This window comes from Larimichthys crocea, chromosome I (genome assembly GCF_000972845.2).
Source record: "Larimichthys crocea isolate SSNF chromosome I, L_crocea_2.0, whole genome shotgun sequence".
NCBI classification, from domain to species: domain Eukaryota; kingdom Metazoa; phylum Chordata; class Actinopteri; family Sciaenidae; genus Larimichthys; species Larimichthys crocea.
This window is the reverse complement of record NC_040011.1, coordinates 37,103,946-37,127,631: the sequence shown is the minus strand read 5'-3', so window position 1 is coordinate 37,127,631 and position 23,686 is coordinate 37,103,946. Positions and strand designations below refer to the sequence as shown.

The 23,686-nt window shown below is 41.1% G+C and overlaps 1 protein-coding gene across 2 annotated transcripts in view; it reads left to right on the top strand.

The window, feature by feature from the left end:
* Positions 1-149: 149 nt before the first annotated feature.
* Positions 150-23,686, top strand: part of gabrb2a (gamma-aminobutyric acid type A receptor subunit beta2a) — a 37,694-nt gene continuing 14,157 nt past the window's right edge. The window contains exons 1-5 of one of the 2 annotated variants that reach the window (XM_019265510.2): positions 150-318; positions 443-543; positions 986-1,053; positions 12,241-12,461; positions 20,862-20,944. In XM_019265510.2, coding sequence (XP_019121055.1) covers positions 245-318; positions 443-543; positions 986-1,053; positions 12,241-12,461; positions 20,862-20,944 — 547 coding nt within the window. In that variant the 5' untranslated portion in view covers positions 150-244. The remainder of the gene's footprint in view (positions 319-442; positions 544-985; positions 1,054-12,240; positions 12,462-20,861; positions 20,945-23,686) is intronic. The other variant, XM_010754821.3, reaches the window with a different exon arrangement.

Below are 23,686 nucleotides of genomic sequence, written 5' to 3'. Positions count from 1 at the left end.
AACGCTGTTGTTGTTCATTTCACTCCTGGCACAAACGCTTGTTTCTTCATTACGCACAACCACTTGTCCCTTTAATATTTTTCTCTGCAATGGAAACTGCTCATCCACCATCATCAGTCTCCACTCTTTGATCTTGGGCTGGCTGCACGCATGCGCCTCTCATTGGCTCCTCTGCACTGTCTGGAGTAAGTTGGATGTGCGCTCTCCTCACTCACATCGCGAAACCACCTCAAAAACTATTGCGATGGGGAGGATCAGGAAAAACCACTTTGGGATTTTGACTTTTTCCTTACTAGTGACTTTTGTCTGGGCTCAAAGGTAATCTCATTTGCATCTTTTGTCCTCTGTCTTGCATGTCATGTAGCGTCCTTTTTTAAAAATCGTGCCTGGCGTGTGATATTAATAAGCTATTCTGCATTACACCACCTTTTTCTCTCCACAGCGTCAAGGATATGAAAGATCCGAGCAATATGCCTCTGGTAAAAGAAACAGTGGACAGACTGATGAAAGGATACGACATTCGGTTGAGGCCAGATTTCGGAGGTAACGAGCAAACAGGAAAAAAAACGGGAATGTCATGTTTTCACGCCCTCCTGACGTGCAATACATGTTTAATGAATCGCAAAATCTGCTTTAATTTACATAATCATCCCTTCACAGCCAAATAGGCCTTTCCAATTAGGCTATGAGAAATGATGTGCATATTTCATTTGATGGGGGGAGATAAGACAGACCTTTAACGTGATCGATCCTGCTCGCCAATGTTTGATTATTCCACTAGAAACATGAAATTTGCAGCATTTAAAGCTCATCTGCGTCTTAAACATGATTTTTTTTTTCTTGCTCGGGCTGATGATGCACAAGTCTCCTGTAGGTGGAGGGGAGCAGATAGAGAAAACCTGAGCGCGCCTCACGAATGAGTTAAATTTACATGATGAGATAATTATTCATGTATGTTGTATTAATGCCTCCATATCCTTCACAGGTGCGCCAGTGGCCGTGGGGATGAATATAGACATAGCCAGCATAGACATGGTCTCTGAAGTCAATATGGTAGGTGCATATTCCTGATTATTACCCCCCGCTTAATGTATCCTAATTGTGCACGGCACGGTTGGAATACCTCTGAAGTGAGCTACTTATCACGGGTCAGTGTGTGTGATTGTATGCGAGAGAGTCGAGGAGGGGGATCTGAGCCAAGCAGGCTGAGGCATCTTGTGAATACATTTTTATTTTTTTTTATTTTTTGTGTGTACCCGCGTACAAAAAAAAAAAAAAAAAAAATTGTGAAGGCTTCCGTTCTCAAACACCATCATCGCCATCCTCCTCTCAGTCTCCGCATTTGCAGCTCTGGTTGGTGTGTTGCTGCATTTGAATTCAAAACACACACTCACTGGCGCACTCGGACGCACAGCCTCGGCTGCGCGCGCGGAGAGCTGCATGTGTGTGTGTGTGTGTGTGTGTGTGTATGTGTGTGTGACTGCTTCACGTTGTCAAGCCTCGGTGGTGTAATTTTGTTGACACGTACCCCTCCTCCTCCTCCTCTCTCCATCCTCTCCTCTCCATGCAGCTACCTACAAAATGAATTCATAAAACAACAACACCAAAAAAAAAACTGGCACCATTTTGGTGTTTTTGAGCCTTTCCAACCACATCATCACCTTCTACGTGAATGATCTACCCCCTTACTTGTCAGATGACGTAAGCAATTTGTTAACAAGACGTGTCTGAGCTTTAATGAACAAAGATGAACGTCATGACTTGGGGAGGACAGGGGGGAAAAAGTTCAGCAGCCCATGCAAGAGCACCACCTATTGATCCGTGTGACAGGCAGACAGACAGACCGCCCGCAACCCACCAAGAAACTGGAGACAATCTTAACTCCCCTGCATGAACTCTACTCTATTTCATTTAATTCATTCATCTGATGCAGCTGTTCTCATAAATATATTAAGGGCAGCCTTTTGCAGAGAGCGAGAGTGTGAGATAAGATGATTTACAAATCAGCCTCTCCATGGAGCAACATAATAGAGATGTTATATAAGAGCATGAAAAAAACAAGTTTGCCAGTAGGATTGGAAGGAGACGCGTTCTCTATTATTAATTGAGCCATTTTTAAGGTTGTTGTCTGGTTAATTTTGCCTGTTTTTATTTTTTAATTTTGTGTGTGTCTGTTGGTCATTTTTAGCTGCACCAGATGAGTGTTTAGTGCATAAATACAGCGGCATAATGTGAGTTTGCTTTGGATGAGGTAAAGCACTGAATGGTCAGAGCGTTTCCTTTGATGGAAATGATTTATTTTGTTGGAGGATGCAGCCAGAACGGAAGTGCCTTAGGGGTCCGGGGAGATTTGAAATAGAAACCCCTTTCGTCCTCTCTCTTTCTCTCTCTCTCTCTCTCTCTCTCTCTCTCTCTCTCTCCCTTCTCCATCCTCCATCCTTTCCTCCCTCCCACCACTTTGACTGGATCCCTGACTGTGACTCTGGGCTCAGCAGCCATGTAATCCACCTCTGCCTTGCTCCAAAGGGTTATCTTACTTAAGAACTAGGCATCTATGCGAGCATTCATCTGGAAAAAAAACACTGCTTCATACATCCTTGTCAGTGCATGTGTGTGTGTGTGTGTGTGTGTGTGTGTGTCTGTGTGTAACAAAACACAAAACTGTGCACAAACAGTAAATGGCGACTGACGTCATGCAACTCCCTGTGGCTATGAGAGAGCGTTCATCACACTCATTTCTCCGAAAAGCTCTCACTTCCAGATCTGCGCAGACTGACACGATGATTTAGACAAAAAAAAAAGTTAAAAAAGCAAAACATCGAAGACCTCGACAGGCTTGTGTTCCACACGTTGTTGTTACCTTGCGAAAAATCCTTCCTGCGACTTACATAACAGGTCGGAATCTCCTCCTCCTCCTCCTTTCTTCACATCCAGCTCTCTTTGGTAGAATAGAGGATGAGATTGATCTCAGAGGAATCAATAAAATCACTGTGCAGCGTGATCACGAGGATGGAGATGGTGACCTGTGCTTGGTGTCAGGCCTGCTTTGATCTTCCTCATCACGGTCAGCCGCTCTTATGATTAAAGTGCTGAGAGGGGAAACATCACAGAGAGGGGAGGATGAAGCTGGTGAAGGCGGTGGAGAACAGGGTGGGAGTGAGGTGAAGGTTATTGTGATCAGTTTCACCCTCTATTCTCCATCCTGGTTGAAGCTGAGGGAAAGTTACTGCAGACTCCATGTTACACCAACAGAGCTGGGGTTTCCATTTCTCTCTCTTAGTGGCTTTAAGGTTGGAAAAATCTCACACTGCTGTTCATTGAAGCTGTGTAACATTTGGAGGGGGGAGCCAAAATGGCTCCACAGTTTCATCAAATGGATCTTCTAGATCTAGAAAATCTCCTCATGTCATCTTTATCTTAGCCAACTCTGCTTCTTCAGTCATTAAAAATAATCTGCATGTCTGAACAGTAACTGTCTGCGTGGTGTGAGTTTGTAATGACTGTCCCAGTAGTGCTTCGGTGATACTTGAGTGGTTAAAAATAAGGCTCTACATGCAGCTAATTTGATGACTCTCCAGTCTAAGGCTGCACTTAGTGTTCTTGGTCAATTGTTTCAACAAGAAGAAGAAGAAGAAGAAAAAAAAGAAATGTCACTGACAAGTTCCCACAGCCCGTGTTGATGTCTCCAAGTGATGTCTTGTCCAATTAACGGACCAAAACTCTTCATTTTCAGTTTACCGTCTTAAAAAAAAGACATTTGCATTTGCTTGAAATAAATTAAACAATTAATCAGAGTTAAAAAGAGGAATGAAGAGACTCAGTGCTGAGTCAGTTGTACACAAGTCCAAGGAACATGAAGGTGCTTTTGAAGATGAAAAAATGTTCAGAGAAATAAAAAAAAAACAGGCACTCGAGGCAGAGCAAAGAGAAAAGTTTGATTATTTAATCAGGTGCATTGGTTAAAATTGATTGGTTTTGATCCGATACTGATTTAATAATCACGTAAATGGGGTAAAACACTTAAAGTATGTATTTAAGTTGTATTAAATGGGGTAAAACACTTAAAGTATGTATTTAAGTTGTATAGGTATATGATTAATCAGAATTTGTCTTGAAGAAAACTCCTTTTGTATGTGATCACACCAGTTACGCTTTATTCCAAATGAAGGCTGGATGTTTGCTGCACCTACAGTATTTGATCGTGAAGGAAAATGGAGTAACTTGCTGTCAGAAGTGAAAGAATATGACTTGGATTTGAAATCAGTGTTTGTGAGCAGGCCTGCCATCATGGCGGCAAGCATGTTTTGGGCTGCATACAGCTGCTCGCTCCTCTAATTAAAGATAAAAATGCCTCTGGTGGAGAATGAACTCTGCATTTTGGTCGGGACTGATTGAAGCCATTGTGGCATTTTTCTTCTGTGCTGACATGAAGGGCACAATGGTTGTTTTGAGATGTGCGCGCCATGTAAAGAGACTTATTTCACATGTGTACGTGCCATGGTGAGAAACTCATTTCTTTTTTTCTTTTTGTGCATTCCTGTGTGATCCACAACGATGGCCCGTTGAGGCTCAAAGGTCAGTTGTGTTGTCGGGCAATAAAAATGTGCAGGTCAGTCAGCGCCGAGGTAGCAGCCTTGCCTGCATGACATTACAAATGTGCTATTTTGAGAAAGAAGTGTCCTCCAAGTCCGAGGTGTGACCACACATCCTCGCTGGGTGGGCTGTGCTGACTCACTGGGGGTTAGTGCAAAACATGGCACAGATATGATATCATGGCCAAGACCCCAACCCCCCCGTCACCCTCCCACCATCCCCTTTATCTCTGTCTGTTCAGCGCTGGCATCTCGCTCCATCACTCATCTCCCTCACTTAGCAGCTGAAAATTGCATTTGCATAATGCTGTTTGTTTTTGCTGAAATCACAGATCCAGGAACCCGAACCCTGGTTACGGTGCATTAAAAAGTGTTCTGCACACAGCCAGTGCAGCTGATTAAATACAAGTGGAGTCTGTTGTCTCAGCAATGCATCAGCGCTGCATAATAACGTCTTCAGCATACATCCATATGTTGAGTATAGCTACAATATGCACTCCAAGGCTGGAGTGAGGAGGGAGGTAAATGAGTGTTTTCACTCCTTGTCTTTTCTCCATCCCGCTTGTTAATTACATGTAAAATACCTGAGGTTGGTAGTTGTTAAGAGGCACTGCCTGTACTATAATACTGTTCTCTGAATGTTAATTAGCTGGCTGTGAATTAAAAGATTTAAACAAACCAGCTGTGGTGGCTTCTGGGATGGAGGAATTAGTGGGGCGTGAGCGTTCCCATTATTACGATCATTATCCTGACAAGCGCTGGTTTCTTTACATGAGTAAGGGGATCTGGCCGTCAGAATAACGGTGGAGCCGATGACCAGAGGGAACGCGGCGACGCGGGCCTCGACGTTACACTACATCTGCCGTGTTAAGAGAGAGATGAGGCTTCTTGTGTCTGTGAATTAGCAACCATTTTGATCTTGTTTGTCCAAACTGATCCTGTTCCATTTTATTTTCAGCTTGTGGAAAATAAGCTTGTGTTATTTTTACTCAGTGTTGCCATGACAACGCAGCCTTTTTTTTTTTTTTTTTGGTGGATCTAGGGAAGTCAAGGGAAAGCAAATAAGGCCTCTCTCTTTTTTTCTAGAGACTTTTTCAGGGTTTTTTTTAAGCATTAATGATCCAGGTGAAGCTTGTTCTGTCTTTTGTGTTTTTGTTTTTTGTTTTAGCATTTTGTTGAGATTTTTTCCTTTTTGTTAACAGCTGATGATGAAACGGTCATAGTATCTTCAATACGTCTTCAATACGGCTGCACCGTATTTTAATAATTGATTTTTTTTCTCTCAGTTAATGGATTCATCTTTCACTCTATAAATAGCAACAACGCCCATCACACTTTACCAGAGCCACATTCACATTGCTTGTTTATATTCAGAAGATATTCAGAGAATACAGCAGAAATGGAATATATCTATTTTCATGAGTGTATTATCACCTGAAAATAAGATTTGTTTTATTTTTGCTACCTTAGAACAAGTCTGTTATATCTACAGTCATGTCCAATAGACAGTATAACATGGATGTAGTCTCTGTGACGTCACAGAGGGTGGTGCCTCTGGCCAAAGATGTGGATCATTGGCGGACCTGAGGCTTAATGACACCTGAGTGCTCAAAGAAGCCACCTGTAACAGCACCTACCTGTCAATCAAAGTGGCCACATTGTTAATTATGCATAACTTTGAGCCTTGATATAATTTGAACACCTCAAGTGGCTTTTTACATTTTACGTTTACGTTTTATGTTTTTACGGTAGCCCAGAACGGACAAACTAAACAACGTGCATATTCTTGGCCACCGCAGTTTCTCTACGCTAGGAAGAAGAGGGTGAAACCAGGAGGCTGCACTCTTGACACTCTCTGCAAATCTTTGTACGATAAATGACTTAAGCAATTACTCGATTGTCAGAGTTAATGCAGATCAATCAATCAATCAATCAATGGAAGTGTTTCAGAGTGTCCATTTATATTAATTCAGTGCTCTTTTCTGCTCCTTTTCTGAGGTTTCTGCCAAAATGTTAATGCACATTTTTATACAGATATATTCACGATTGTTTAACATTTGAATACGAGATGGTTTCGCTTCTTTGTTCATCCCGTGCGGCTTTGATTCTGCCTGCTCTGTTTGCTCTGCTGAGCTTTCCAAAAAGCTTGTCAATGTCATTAGTTATGCTGAGTGGACACACGGAGTAACAGATTAATATGGTCAGCAGCATAATTACAGCACAAGAACAACACTTAATCCTGCAGCTTTCTTACATGCACACTAGGTTTTCTCTGTTTAGTCCGTGGAGACTGGGAGGAGACCCTGAGCCTAAAGAACATACATACAGAAGATTTGAAAGGAAAACCTCATTAGGAAAGGTTTTTAATGTACACAATTTATCATGGCTTATGTTAAAATGTGCCAAAAACATGTGTTGTTCCATGATATATGTAAGTGTAGTGTCATATTTTGAGTTATATAATTGATTTGCTTTGTACATCTAATGGTGGTTTTCTGAAATGCGTTTCCTCTAATGCACCTATCAAAATGAATCAAATCTAAAATAATGAAAGAGCATTCCTATTTTTACTTGGCTGGCTTTGTCATTTGCTTTAATTAACAACTATTGCAAAGTCCCACTGCAAGAGCGAAGTTACACAAAGTTTAAATTGGTTGTAATATTCTTTCATAATGGTCTGTACGGAGAACAAAAAGGCTGCTTGTCTTAAAACAGGGGGTAAGTTAGCCAGCTCCATTAAAAGCCTTTAATGTGCTGATGACTCCCTTAATGATTCTGTCAGGCACTTTCTCCACTGAAGCTAAGTAGCTGAAAAATGACCCATTGGAAACAGAGTCATAAAGGCGTCCATGTTGTCACCTCCCTCAGGACGTGTATGGCCCGGCAACTCATTCAGAATGCGCTCCCTCTTGACCTCTAATAGTTAATTTGAAGCCTGAACTTAACCCGACACGCGGAGCACAACAAATGAATAAACACAGATTGACCAGCTGATGTGCTGTGGCGTCCCTTACAGCTTGTGGATGGAAAGCAAACAGACAAGAGGCTGAGACGTCTGCAGACGAGCTTGTTAGTGCCCAAACGTCTTGTCGTCTCCTCGTAGCTGTGCACAGTAGACATTGTGATTATCAGCAGATTCTTCTCTGCAGCAGGACACAGCAGATGAAAGCGTTGGCAATATGGTGGACGTCTGTCTGATCCCGTAAAGCTGCGGAGGAGAGAGAAAAGCTGACATACCAACTGTCACGGCAACAGTTCATGGATTTTTATTTTTTTTTACCCTTTGTGTTTTGTTCAAATTGGTTTTTACTTTCTTATTGTTTGCTGTCTGTGTTTTCTCTTTTGACCTTATTAAAAGCAGCATGAAGAACAGTACTGGAACGATAACTGTACAAAGGTGATGTAGCGACCGCTATCAGTTAAAAAAGGATTTTTTTTTCTCTTTTCTTTGACACCTGTGCCAATGAACGGAAATTATAGTAATCCAGAGAACATGTGCGATCTAAACAAATAAACAACACACATTTGGCTCCTACAGGTCTATTTTAATACATATTTATTATAATATAAATATAATATATGCTTATTTTTAAACATAATTCCTTTATTAGTTGTTTAAAAATACTAAATACTATAAAACTGAGGCTTAGGATTTGTATGGGTTTTGTATAAACATACAGTATATAAACTACAATCATTCACAAACATAGAAATATACACGTTATTCTGACATTTGACATGTTCGGGTCTAACTCCCTGTTGGACCTCTTATAAACAAAGTGTTATAAAACTACAATAACCCATACATTAATTATTAAACCATTTTCTGCAGTGGACGTCTGAAGATAATATTTTAGGGTTAAAAAGAAAAAGACAAAATGTGTACATCCAACTTTTTGGACTAAAAATGAGAGCCTCTGTATGTCTTTTCATAAATAACACAAAAGCCACATCACATTAATCAAACTGAAGGTGGTTTCATTAGAGAGAATGAAAGTGAAAACGTTAACGAGAGCTGTTTCTTAAAATCTGAATCTACAAACACAGCAGTATGTATTTTGTTACGCTCGTCTATTGGCAGCTCCCTCCCGTGTTGGCTGCGACAGCTGATGTAGTTGTAATGGAGGTCTTGTAAAAAGTGTAACCTGTCAGATTTCTCAGGGAAACACAAATGTACTCGTTGTAACTCTGTCAGATTCTTAATGGGGGTTTGTTAGCCCAGAAACATATCTGCAGTGAGACACTGTCACTGTGCAACCAGCCTTGATGTTTTTTAAGTTAGCCGGACCTTGTTTGCATCTTTATCCTGCTTATATATTCAGTACTGCCAAGCCTTTTTTCTTTTTTCTTTTTTAATTTTGTTGCTCTCCACAGACGTCTCCCTCACTGATGCTCACTGGGCCGCCTGTGAGATGTTAATGGAGTTTCTGAGGTGTGCTTGTGACAAGGAGACTGAAGGTCGCTTTGGAGACCGACGCTCCAGCATGGGATGGCTCTGTCCCTCTTTTTTTTTTTTTTTTTTTTTTGAAGGAGGGAGTGGAGGGCACTGCAAAATCCTCCTCACCTACTGCTCATTCTCTATCTTTAACATGTGGAGGAGGAGACACATAGAACATTAAATGTCTTGTTTATTACTCAGAAATTATTTTTAGTCCAGGACACAGATTATTAAATCATGGAAGTCACTTTTTATTGTGACTTAATGCTTATATTTCCTGTTAAAAGATGCTTCGATTGGGTATTTAATATCAGCAATGCACCATATTGACAAAAAAAATGTGTGAGTTTTTCTTATTGTTGACATGAATATCACACTTTTATTTTTATTTCTATTTTATAAGATTTTCAGTTGGAAAAATTATTTTTTTTAAAAATAACATGCAGTTTTTAAGGATTTGGATGTTTTCCTGGTTTGTGTTGCACCAGAATAGTACTACACCTGTCACAAAAAAAAAATGTACTCCCTGGATGTAGTAGGAAATAGTTTACGTTGCAGATTTTCTTAAATAACTTTGACTGTACTATGAGAGAGCGAGAGAGGGAGAGAGAGGGAGAGGAGGGAGGCAGCTGTATTTTGTGTCCCTCTCTGAACTCAAGTGATGTCCGAGTGGAGGTAAGCAGCACCATCTGTGAGGCCGTAATTACGCTGCCATTTTACAGCACAGCCAGGAGGCAGCGTGCAGGCCCAGGTGTTCTCTGTGCATCCCTATACTCTTAAACCCCCAAACGTACGTAACGAGGCACTGCACAAACACACACACACATAAAATGAGAGCATGCACATTGAATCCGAGCTCAGTTACATCTCAAAATTGAGATCCTGGTGTTGTGCACTGCCATGACTTACTGGGACACTTAATCATTAAAGTTATTAATAACAACCATGCTTTTCTTAAGACGAATGTCTGCTGAGAAAAAAAATGTGTATTGCTGTGTCTGATTTACTAAATAGCACACTGTATTTACTCTTTACCTTTTTATTTGAGTGTTGGAGTGTTCAACTTCCTGCTAATAGTCCAAAAAATATAATGCTTAAAACAGTTTTTGTACAAACAACAGGGATTCATAGGGGTATTATTTTTCAGCTCATTATTGTGGAGTTATGGGTGACCGTAGTAAGTGATCTTCCATGTGTAATTTTGCCATTTTTGGTCTATTCAGCAAGCACAACACCTATTTTTTCTCTGTCCGTCCTGGAAAAAGTATTCCTCCTCTGTTGCTCGTCCTGTCGTTCATTTTTTTCTCTGCCAAAGACGTCTTTTTGTGGAGTTATTCCTTGTCTCAATGAAGTGTCTAAGAAGAGACAGGTTGTACAGATTATGAAGCCCCTTGAGGCAAATTGTGATTTGTGACATTAATAGAAAGATAATTTACCACAACAGTATTTTAATAATCACAACATTTTTCTGGTTTCATCTTCTCAAATGTGAAGATTTCTCTCTTCATTTTAAATAATTGTAAATTGAATATCTTTGGACGTGCAATGTGTAATTAAAACATTACTTGACAGTGATAATAATCATTTGTTGCAGCCATAAATTCAACCCTGTTAATGTAATATACAAGCATAACACACCAGACACACTCACGCTTGTTGCCATAACCACGAAAATGTCAAAGGACGTTTCACTCCATTTATATATATATATAAAAAAAACTGCGTGGAGCAAAAATTGCAGAGAGGTTGTTGCTAAAAGCCTGTGACACCACATTACAAAAGGATCTGTGCTTCAAAACAATCACGTTGCTCTCAGATTGTTACCACAGGGCTGTAGTTAATATTGTTTGCCTCAGTTTTCTAATTTAGTCAGACAGACGGTTCCAGTATCTTCCCCTCAGATGAATCTAGCTCCTTGTGTTGTTCCTTTATCAACACAGCAAAGGATGCCATTAAAGACGGGGACGTATTTCAGGAGTTGCTGCCTCAGTGGGTGAAGTATACCGAGCCTGCAGGCAGCAGCTAACGATCCCAAAGGTGATAGAGACATCCGATCGACAGGCTGATAATGAGACAGAAAGGGAGCGAGTGTGAGAGGGAAGGTTCAGTAGGAACTCTTGTAAAACAGGATAAGGATGCGGCCGTCCTCGCTTGACTTTTCACTCCTGAAAAAATCAACATGGCAGCAGCTCATGTATTTTTAGATGCCCTTTTTACACAGTGCTGTGGTCGCGCACACTGCATGCAACCAGTGATAAGAGCTTAAGAGTATAAGTGGCGATTTCTGCGCGTTGTCATTCCGTTGTGGCTTTGAAAACATAGAAATGTGATAATAATGATTATAGCTCCTTGGGGTAAAATCTCAAGGGGCTCGTTTCACGCATTGTATTTTGTAATTTGTTTTCCTCCTCATCGATCGCGCTGCAATCCACTGCAACAGAGAAGATCCAATTGCAGTGCTTGTGTTTCACTGTGGCTGTGTGGGTGTAAGTCTTTTTTTTAAGTGAGTGAGGAGCAGAGAAAAGAGCGAGAGGAGGAGATACAGTTTATTGCTACATCTCTGAGCATGTGTAAAAACAAACCGTACAGTTGCAGGTTTCTCATTGAGGTTAACTCCCTCCGAAAATCTCAGTAGTTCAGTTGTTGATGACGCAGAATTAGAAACCCAAAAGCAAGCACACACACAAAAAAGAGACCCCAGCTGCAGAAATCTACTGGCTGTATGAATTAGAGGGAGTATTGTCTTTATAAAGCAGAGTGGCTTTATTCGTTCAAGTGGAAGCAGATATTTTTAGCGTGAGACAATAGTCAGCCAGCTGAGAAAGTTTCCCTCGGGTTACAGCCTTAAAATTAAGTGAGGAGAGTTGAATATTAACCCCCCAGCCTCAGCCACAATGGCCCCTAGTACAGATCGTGGCCTTTCAGACACCCCCATTGACCTTTTGGCTGACCTTCTCACTATGCACAGTCTATACAATGAGCTGTGACACATCTGTGGAGTCAGATGTGAGCGTGGGATGACATGCTGTCAGCGCTTGACATGAGATGATAGTGGGAATAAAATATGCTCCTACAGTTCCACCTGAAAGACTTAGAAAGTCTTTGTTTTGGGGGTTTTATAGTGTAGTTAACATTAAGCATTATTGATTCTCACTTTGTCCTGCACTAGCTTTACTAAATGGAGCCGCCCCCGCCCCTTCTGTCTTCCAGGACTACACCTTGACGATGTACTTCCAGCAAGCATGGCGGGACAAGCGTCTGTCCTACTCTGAGATCGCCTACAACCTGACTCTGGATAACCGAGTGGCGGATCAGCTGTGGGTTCCTGACACCTACTTCCTCAATGACAAAAAGTCCTTTGTTCATGGCGTCACCGTCAAAAACAGGATGATCCGTCTCCACCCCGACGGCACGGTTCTTTATGGACTCAGGTAAACCTTTTACAACCGCCCTTCCCATCGCGTCATGACTGTTAGTGGATTGATCGCAATGTATAATGAAGTAATGTGACTGTATCAGATACATCATGGCTGACTGAGCGTTCTTAATGAACTCTAATTTTGATTTTAAACCATCGTGGCTCCTCGATTTCCATCCAACACAACATACAGTTAAAAGATAACTCTGGGTTTATCTCAACAACCTTTACAACAGCTTTAACAGCTTTTGGAACGAAGGTGCAAATTACAATATTAATTAAAATTATTATCAACTGCATGTTGTATTTAACATCCATCATAGTTAAGTGGCTGACTTCCCGAATTCAGGATAAAGAATGGACATCGTATCTGTGAAGTCACCCCATAGGTTTCTGACCGCCATCATGCAGACGTAGATCATTTGTAGACCTGAGGTGGGCCACCAGTAACTGCACCTACCTGTCAGTCAAAGAGGCCACACTGTTAATTATGCATAACTTTAAGCCTTAATACAATTTGAATGCCTCAAGTGGATGTTTGAGGACCTTTACTTCACCACAGAGGTTGACGCTTGGGTTTGACCAACCAAGTGTGTGAGTTTAGCTCTGGGGTTTGCAACCTAAGGTTGGGAACCATGTGGTCAGAATATTACATAAAAACACAGTAAAACTCCAAGGATGCAAATCATCATCATCACACTCAGTGGCTCTCAAAGTGTGGGCCCCACTGATGCTCCACTGATGGGGTATAATAGAGTCACTGCAAGCGGGACATGATGACCATGATGAAAATGTGCTTATGTAATGATATCCTGCTGACTTTTATTTCACTAAAATTCAACTTGGACACTTGTTTATTTTTATTTTTTCATCTATTATTGTCAGTGATTGATAGCAACAGCAAAAGTATGTGTGTGTGTGTGTGTGTGTGTGTGTGTGTGTGTGTGTGTTCTGAAGTGGGGCATGCCAGAAAAAGTGAGAGGACCACTAACTTAACTAATGCATGACTCATGATGATTTAATGCCTGAATTAATGTGGGATGTATCATGAACAAATGATCGAGTCTCTACGGTTTTATGTGATTAATTCACACTTAATAGATCATCAGTTAAGGAATGTTAAGTCACAGTTATTTCATACATTAGTTGACACGCTGGATTTCAGCTACATTTTTTTATTAAACAGCATTATGTAGATGTTTGCATCTGATGACCAGTGTGATTTAAAAAAACAAACAGAGCAGGTACTGTAACTGGAATCCAGCTAATTTGGTTACATGTCAATTAATGTATGAAGTAACTGTGAATTAACATTTCTTGCATGCTTTGTATGCATTACTTACATATATAATTTACCCATATTATACCTTTATTATTAAGTGTTACCAAAATGCAACAAGACAATGTTTAAAAGAAACACACAACAACATGAAACAAGTAAAATAAAATAGAAGATAAAAATAAAACAGATTTACAGTGAATTACAGTCCAGCCTCATGTTTAACTTAATAGAAGGAACAAAAACATTTGAAACATCAATTTAAAAGAACAAAAAGAGTTATTAAGGACCAAAAACAAATATGTCAGTGTTTTCAGGCCCAAATTTTGTCTGTTTTCTTCTGAAATACTGGAAACTTTTACCTTACTGGGGTTACTAACACAATTCAAACTACTGAAATTAGGACCCTATGACTGTGTGGGGTCACTGGCTGTAAATGGTCACAAACCAAAATGGCTGCATAGCAGTGGTTTAGATAATCTAGTTAAACTTTCGGCTTGTTTAAAACCCGTCTGACTGTCCCACATCTCAGTACTGACTTTGGTAAAAACAGTGTTATCGTGTCTGATAGAAATGACGGCCTCAGCTATGAAAAAAAGCAGAATTATCCTTTAACAGCTTTGTTCAGGAGAAGGTATATGCCTCTGTGTTTTAGCCTCTCACATCCCCTGATGATCATCAGTATCAATAATTGACTGGTTGTGATCAATAATAAAGCAGGGTAGCACAAACAGCCCGAGCTGAATCTGATTGTGCGGGTTGGTTCAACCCATCTACAAGACATCTCTTTGTGGTTCTGGACTGGGATGCCTCTGAGGAGACTATCATGCATAATTGATAGCTCATAATCAATAATGTAGCAGTTCAATACAAACACTGAATCTGTATTTGTACTGATGCTGTGTATTTGACTTCACAGGCTAATACTGCCCGTCCATCACTGTGCTGCTGCCTCCTCTGATCCGTCGCCTCCTCTTTACACACACACATGTGTGTGTGTGTGTCGCTTGTGCAAATGATCTCAGATTAGTGTCCCGTGTTTAAAAGATGAGATTATTGTTGCTAATTCAAGATGTTTCTGCATTCAGTCCTTCTCGCTCTAGACTCAGATGTCCTTCTTGCGCAAAGACTGCTTAAAAAATTTAAGTATCTGCACTGCACCAGAATATTCAGCGCTACATTTTGTTTCAGCGGTCGAGAAATGTAATTTATAGCGTCTGACTCAGTTATGTAAACCCAACACATACTTCTGCATAACAGCCAAAAAGCATTGCAGGCTAGGAGAGGGTTGTTGTAAATTTGTGGGTATGTGTGCAGCACAGAGATGTGGTTGTTACCTCAGATACGTTGTCCTTGTCAGTGCCGCTGCCTCCCGGCTCCTCTATTATTTGGTTCGCGGGTTTGGTCCAGGTTTTATTTGATGCTAGCGAGTCCAGACACAAGCTTCTGTCAGAGTCAGCCCGTCCAGATGCCTGTGTGCTCTGAACACACTGACACATACCTGTAGAGACGGGCCGGCTGGTTGCAACAGCAGGGCTTCAGTGGAGGAGATGGCTAACAGAGGAGGAGACTCAACAGGAGAACAGGTTTTGTGTGAACACACATGCTGCCGGGGAGTCTGAGAGGATGACTGTTTGGTTATGAGTTAGGATTAATAGAAGTATTTAGATCCTTTAGTTAAATAAAAACAGCAATACCACAATATAGAAATACAACTACAGTAAAATGTACTGTTATACTGTACATGCTGCAGAATGACCTCTGTAAGAGTTCAATTAATTTCTATTATTTAGTTGTTATGACTGATACTTAAACATGAAGGCAGCCTTATTGTATCTAAAGAATCTAAAATGATAAAACGTTTAGTTTGTAGAATTTTAATTTGTAAAATAACAATAGTGAATATAGTTGTTGAATAAATGTATAAAATGTCATAGCACAAATTAGAAGTAAAGTATTAAAGTGCAGTATTTGAGTAAATATTTTTTGTTACTTTCGACCATAAAAATCAGTTTATGTTACGTTTTTCTATTTGGAGCATGAAAATGTCTCAATTTTCCAAAAAATTCCACTTCTGCACTTTTTCATCTTATTAAATGTTTGTCACCAACTGAATTTACATGTCAAAGTCAGTTTACTCCTCATGAGGAGCACTACTCCGCTTGTAAAAATATTCATGTAGCGACCTCTGTGGCTCTTACGGGCACGTCTCTGTCACGTTGTTTTGCCCGCCAAACTTTATTAACTGCTACGTAGTTACGTAGTTTCCCTTTTAGCTGTTTTTATGACCAGAAGGGGCATGGAGTGTGAAGAAATTAGTTTTTATCCAGCAGGGAGGGTCTAAGCAAAAGGTGTTATCCTTTTGCATCATGGGACATGTAGGATCCAAAGATTAGAGACTAAAAGTCATCATATATGAATTTCCACTGCTTCGATTTTGATGAGAGATGTTTTGTCTCATATTTAACTTCACACAACAATTTCATACGCAGTGAAAAATACAATAAATTCATTATGCGTTAAGTACGCAGTAGAGTGTCTGTTACCTATTAAAAATGTGTTTTTTTCTTTCTTGCCTTCTACAAACCTCAAACACAAGTAAATATGTCAGGCTATAAGATACGGTGTTGCTAAATCACCTAATCTTTGCATAATAAGCGGTAAAAGTAAAGACATTATTGGTCTCAAAGGCGAACGAGGATTTGTGCTGAACCAAATGAAATTAGCTAACACTGTACCTGGGGAACACCCATAGAGCGTTGTTTAGTTTGCAGGAGATGTGTGTGTGTGTGTGTGTGTGTGTGTGTGTAGGATCTGTGTCTATGGGTGGGTGTATGCGAGTGGGCGAGTGTTATTTTTGGGGTGCATGCGGAGGAGGAAGGGTGAGGGTGTTGTTTACTCCTTATTCCCTGGATATACATAGTGTATCCCCAATCCTGGCAAATCCTGGTCTTCAATTACCAGGAGGAGCAGAAAATTGCAACAGTGCTCCCAACTGTCACTTTAGAGCTCGGTTTGACTCCCGGGGAGAGGTAGTCTGATCTAATTACCCAGCCCCTGAAAAGGCTCAGCCAATAACACAGATACAGCCCAGACTGCGAGAAAAGACACACACACACACACACAATAGGAAAAAACCCAGAAACTCCACTTAGCCTTTCATTTTATGCAGGAAAGACATTCAGTGCATGACTCCTGATGCATGTCGCTCAAAATTCACACAGAGGGATTGAGAAAAAGACGGAGAGCTCGCGCGAGAGAGAAGGGAAGAGACATGAAGGTCAGACTTCATTCAAAATGGAAAAATTGTTAGGATTCTCCCTCCTCCCTTTCCTCACTCTCTCCCCTCCTCCCTCCTCCTTCCTCTCCCTCTCTCTGTGAATATTGTAACTCCCTTTGTGAGAGGACATATCCTTCTGCTATGGAGACTGACGTCCTCTTTTGTCAGGGCGAGGAGTGTTCCACTCTGCAGCTCGGTAGATGACATTGCATGGCCAGGAGGAGAAAGCTGCTGAATGGAAGGAAGAGAGGGATTTAAATAAGCCTTTTTTTCTGTCAATATGATCAATACAGGTTTAGTATCGTCTTCAAAGTTATCCATCTTTCTGTCAAACCACTGATCGCACACGGTGGTTTGTATGTTGTATGTGTTTACGTGTGCGTGCACTTTGAAATGAAGACACCTCTCCTTTGATTTGGCGTGCTTTGGGCACACATGCTGGACTCTTTTCTGTTGCCACTGCAGACATTTTATTTTCAAATTTGGCAACAATGTCTGAGCAGGGAGAGACAATCCTGCGTGCCATGTTTCCACACAGCTCAACACGGACTCTCCATCCAAAATGGAGGAAGCTTCTCCATCTTAATTTAACTCCTAACTCCATTGCAACGTCCGTGCAATAATGTGTCGGTTTAATTAAAAGGATGCGCTGGTTTGTAACCTGCTCGCAAAAAAAAAAAACATCCAGCTCTCTGCTGTGACGCTGTCTCGAAATGAGATTCTGTCTGGGAATTCGTGGTGGTTGTGTTATGTCCGTAAACAAGGTCATTTGGAATAAAGGTGCACAGGCTGCCTTAGGGGGGGTCCACACATGCACACACAAACACACACACAGTCCGGGCTGCACTGTGAGGGAACATGCACATGAGAAAAAAAATAAAACAGCCTTTTTTTAGAGCTTTGTGTCCTATTAGCTCCGACGCAGAGCAAATGTAGCGTGTTTGAATCTGCGTGATCTGTTAGAGCGTGGCCTCTCCTCCGGCAGGTTGAGATGAGAGAGAGGGGCCGGCTCTGATGTTGATGAAGAGCAAATAAGCCTGTGCTTCATGATCATTGCTGCTGCTGCTGCTGCTGCTGCTGCTGCTGCTGCTGCAGGTCCACGGCAGACTCTCGCTGCAGCGGAGATGACGAGGATGAGGAGGAGGAGGAGAATGTGAAGACAGGGAGGGAATCCTGCAGAGAAATCCTCATCCGTCTCTCCTCCCCCTTTTTTATTAGCTGGTTATTAATTGTTACCGTGGGTATAGGACAATGCCAGCTAGGCCAGGGGATGCAGAAGCAGCTCTTGATCAACGAAGCAGAGTCTCAGACAAAAAGGCTTTGAGACTTCGGATGATGATGTAGGTGGGCTATAAATAGGCTGTTATTTTTACTCCTGCCATTTTGGCCTCATTTCCGCTTTTCCCTTGTGCTTCATCTGCCACCGTGATGATTTAGTGGTGGTGATGATGAGTGATGAGTGACTGGCTGGTGAGCTCAACATCCCAGTAAGTTGTGGTTGTAAAATGCATAAACTAGGACAGAAATAAGACTCCTGTGTTAATCCCCCAGTGCACCATGGCCCTGCTAACTGGCTCTTATATAAGAGACCAGAGAGCAAGAAAAAGGGAGGCAGAGCGCGTGAGAGAGAGAGAGAGAAAGAGAAAGAGGAAGACTACATCTTAAAAAATTAAATCCTAAATTTGCCAGACTCGGCCCAGGGGAGCTGCAAGTGTTATGGAGAAGGAATTCAAATAAACTTTTGCTTTTAATTATTAAAGACAACGAACTCTCCAAGATAAGTTTGTAGTTATGACATTGTGATTTAGTTTGAAGTGTTGAAATATATTTTTAAACTCTTCTACATGTAAAATGTAAAAAATATTAATTAAATTGTTTTTGGCAGTTTTCAGAATTGTTTTTATATCATCCCTTTGATATCTCTTCGTGTTTTAGATGATTGTGTGCAATGCTGGAAATTTTACAGGATTGATTCATGGTAATATTATGTTATGATTTTTGAAAAAACTATTAAATATTGCATCATAAAATTACATAATGTCATGAACATATATTACTCTATTCTATTAGCAAGTCATTTTTGTCTTATTTTATTAAAATAGGTGGGGAAAAAATGGCAGTTCAGGGCGATTTTTTTAACTCAAACACACTCGTTTCAAGCATTTTCACACTTTTTTCTAGAACATTGAGCACAGATGACCAAAAAAGGATTAGAAGTGATCGCACGACACTGTCAGATTTATTTTACTTGAATGATGAAAATTTGACTTCACGATTCAAAAATTACCTGGTGAGATCAGATTTTTTAAAGTGTAATCTATTCACTGCTACTTATTACTAGTTGGTGCTGAAAGGCCGTTCTCACTGTCAGTTGTGAATGAATGGACCACTGAAGCAATAAACGGATGAATTGATAATAATGAGCTAAGACAAGGGAAACCCAAGGTCACGACAAATGCTTCAACCTATTCTGGGAATTCTCCCACAGGCTGCTATTATTGTTAATGGTCGCATGACGCTATCGTGTTTTATATCAATCAGTGTGTGTGTGTGTGTGTGTGTGTGTGTCTTACAACTCTAGGATGCTAGCTTTAGTCCTTTATAAATTGTGTGTCCAGTCTCTCTCAGACAGCCTCGGGGGGTTGGCACGGCCGGGTGCCAGCCCGTCTCAGCTCTGGCCAACTTGTCGTGTGTGTAACAGGAAGTACGGCGCTCTGAGTGAACCTGTCGGACGTGGCTGGCGCACACTCGGCAGCTCTTTATCACAGGATTGTGCGACCAGAGGTTGAACCCTGTCCTTATTTAGGAACACAAATAAAACCAGTGTTGTGTCCCAGTTACATACTACACAGAGTACAAAATTTAGCAATTAGTGTACAAGAAATGTAGAAATTTGTCCAGGAAAGGATAAAATACGTGCACTGATGGACAACAATAACATTTCTACATGTTTTTGCATATACTTTGTCTTCCAGGTTTATTTTATATATTATTATATTATGTTTTATATATTTTCTGTTATGGTTATCCAGTCAATTTCTTTTTTACAGAGAAAATGATGGGACACTAAAAAAATACTTAATACTACTTAAAATGCTTATAATAAGTTGGTAGTTTGGACATAGTTTAAGTGTTAAAGAGCTATAAAATTATCTGAAATCACAGTTCAGGTCTTAGAGGATCCCTGATATCTTTGTAAAGAATGTTTCACTTGGTAAATCAACCTTTATTTATACAAGTTGGTCCAATTAGAGCAGTTTATTCTATTTTTCATCGGTGCCTCGTGTACACGAGACAATAAAAGCAGAATTAAAAATCCATCATTTAGATAAAAATGTAAACAAACAAATAAAAGACGAGGATAAAATGGTGAAATAAATATAGCAATAAATACAGAAAAGGAAAGATTTTTTTATAGCTTTGTAGGGCAGCACCAGGAGCTGGGACCCAGCACAGAAGAGAAGAGTTATAACATACAAAGATGAGTTATTTGCAGGGATCAGTGGGAGGTTTCTTTTGAAACCCACAAAACAGGAAATATATATATAAAAGAGAAAACAAAGCAAAGTCAGTGGTCCGTCGTTTCCTTTTTTTCCCCAGCAAACTTCTTCTTGGAAGACTTTCTTAGATTTGGCAAACAGAATTTTATTTTGAGTTCATCTCGGTTCACCTGTTTGAAGACATTTTCATATTTGACATGCTGTTTTCATGGTTCCATATCAGGTGCTTCCTAGTCTGCTACGACGTGTAAATCTCTGTCATGAAGGTCAAATTAAATGAACTGGTCGTGCTCTTGCCCAGAGCATTGTCTTTTTGTTGAATCCTATAATATCCATCCCGCTCTGTGTGTGTAGGATCACCACAACCGCAGCCTGCATGATGGACCTGCGCCGCTACCCTCTTGATGAGCAAAACTGCACCCTGGAGATCGAAAGCTGTAAGTACCGTTGTCCCTGACAACCAGCTCTCACGCCCACACGTTACACGTAGAATTGAACAGATCCCACGTACGCATGCAGCTCTGAAATCTGGGTTGAGAGAAAAAAAAAAAGAAAAAAGTCTGTCGGCCTAGTGGCGGCAAGGTAGAGGGAAGGTTGATAAGATTGCATATAAAATGCTGAGAAAGGCTGATGAGATATCAAGAGATACGCATCAAGAAGAGGAACATCACTAATGGCTCACTGACTGATAACATCCAGCCTAATTAATTCAACTCCAACTGCAGTGGCTTCCCAAGGCGTGGAGGAGCCTGATTAGGTCCAGTGTTTCAAGGATGTGCTGATAGTGGATGTTATGTGTGCAGCTTCCTCCCAAAACTGCCTCCATGTTCGTACAGCACAAAGAGCTCATTTCACATGGAGTTTGTAATTGTACGTGATCTGGCGTTCTCGAGTCGAGGGAGGGAGCGTAGAGGAACATGAGAGGGAAAGACAAGGTCCTCTGCGTGTTTTATCTGGGTCCCCGGAGAAAAGGATTATGGGGCTGGGAAGTGGTGTACGGCTCAGTCTTTCCGGGTTTGATCACACTATTGCCAGCAGCATTAAGCAGCACAAAAACAGTGCGGGTCAGAACCGCCTCTCGCTGCTCCTTTCCCATTATGCTCGCCATCTCTCTCCTCATCACTCCCTCTTTCCGTTTCTCATCTCCTTTTCCTCGCATAGCCTTATTCTCTCCCTGCCTTTTTATCTTTCTCTCCATCACTCATACTTTCTTTTTTTCTCCTCCTCCTCTCTCAAGCAGCCCAACACAAAATGCACACACACTTCCTCTCTCTCTCTCTCTCTCTCTCTCTCTCTCTCTCTCTCTCACACACACACACACACACACACACACACACACACACACACATACACAGCTCCAGTTTTGATCACCAGGCACTATCTGCTCTCATATGGATTAACTGGCAGTGGTTTTAACGTTGGAATCGCTTCATGCCAGAGCATGCTATTTTATTCAGACTAATGAGCCCAGAGAAGTCTCACTTCCCTTGATAAACTTGATGCATTTTTAACAGACACAAGTCTTAAAACCCCAGATCCCCTGATACATCAGCAGCTCACCACACTGCGGCTCAGGCCACTGGTCTCCCAAGCTGGGCATGTTAGATTTCTTCTTTCCAACACAAAAGATTTATTGTGTTGCATGTGTAGACGTGCAAAAACACACCCACATAGCTATGCATATCTTAGAGATCATACTGCATTGTCTTTCCCTTCACATCAGTCCCGTGGGACTCGCATGACAGCCCGGGATGATTGCCGTGATGTAATACATCGACATCTTTCAGAAAACATACAGAGACAATGGTGCAGAACTAATGGAGCTATAACCCGACTGACCACTTATGTACAGGCCATAAAATGCTCCCTTACGATGCTCCTCATGCCAAAACCTCCCTTCCCCCAAACTCCTCGACGCCCTCCTGATCCCAGCCCGTCATGGCTGATCAGGACTGAACTGAGCTGCGCATCAAAACAGCAGCATGGTGGACTCGGCTCTAATTGGGGTGATGGTGGGTTGCACGAGGTTGGGATGATGATAATGCAGACGTGGAGACAGAGACAGAGAGAGGGAGAGAGAGAGAGAGCTTACTGTATCTGCTGGTGTACAATTTGAGCATCAAGCACATTTTCCTCCAGAGTTACACCAGGGGTGTGATGTATGCAACAATTATAGAAGAAGGCTGGTAATAATCTGTATTTTTCTTATTGTTATGAAATCGCATGAAAAGGCTAAAACTAACAATTAATTGATTCACTAACTAAGTGTTATTCCTCCGTGCTACAGAGCTCCATTGTTGTCCAAAAACAATTAAAAACACATCAATGAGCGACCTCAGTGCACTGTGTGACCATCATTAACACCAAGACGAGGGTTTATTTTGAGTCAACCCTACACACACCTGCTAAATACACCAAATGTGGATCAGTCCACAGCTGAATATAGTCCCCAACGAATGTACAATCCACTCCTGTTTGAGTGATGTTGTGATGATGCTAAAAGCTGGAGTGCAGTCCGATATTTCAGTTGTAACAAATGATACTTGGATGATAAGTAAGTCAGAAAGTACTGAGATGGAATAATACATTGTTGGTTATTAAGGTTTTATGGCTTTATTTAACTGCCAGTGGTGCAAGATGTAGATCAGAGACAGGCGCTCTGTTGCATGGCAGACATTTTAACATGTGACAACAGAAAAAATGCAGGTGTAAATAGTAAAATTAATGATGCCTGTTCAGTTTTCACTGTCAGGTTTCTGGTATTGTGCATACAGGTTCATGTAGAACGAAGCCAGTGTTGATATTATTAGTAACACCTGTGCTTTTCCTACTATGACAAGTCCAAATGTCTGCTGCGAAAAAAAAAAAAAGGCCTGTGGGTGAAGTTAGCTGCCCAACACGAGAACCATGACTAACTTCACCTTGAATGTCACTGCCACAGCAACAAAGAATTATGTGTTAATTTTTAAAAAATCAAAGCCTTGGAGTTTAATTATTCATCACATCTGAATAGGTCACTGCCTCTATTTTGAGTTTGAGGCAGACAAAGTAGAGCTCAGAGCCGGGAGATGGCTGCTCCCTGTTTGCCTGTAACGCTGTTAATGTCAGAGACAGTCTGCAACATCAAGCTCCAAATCTCTGCAGAATGTAGTCTGTAGTCCTTTACATGCATTAAAGTA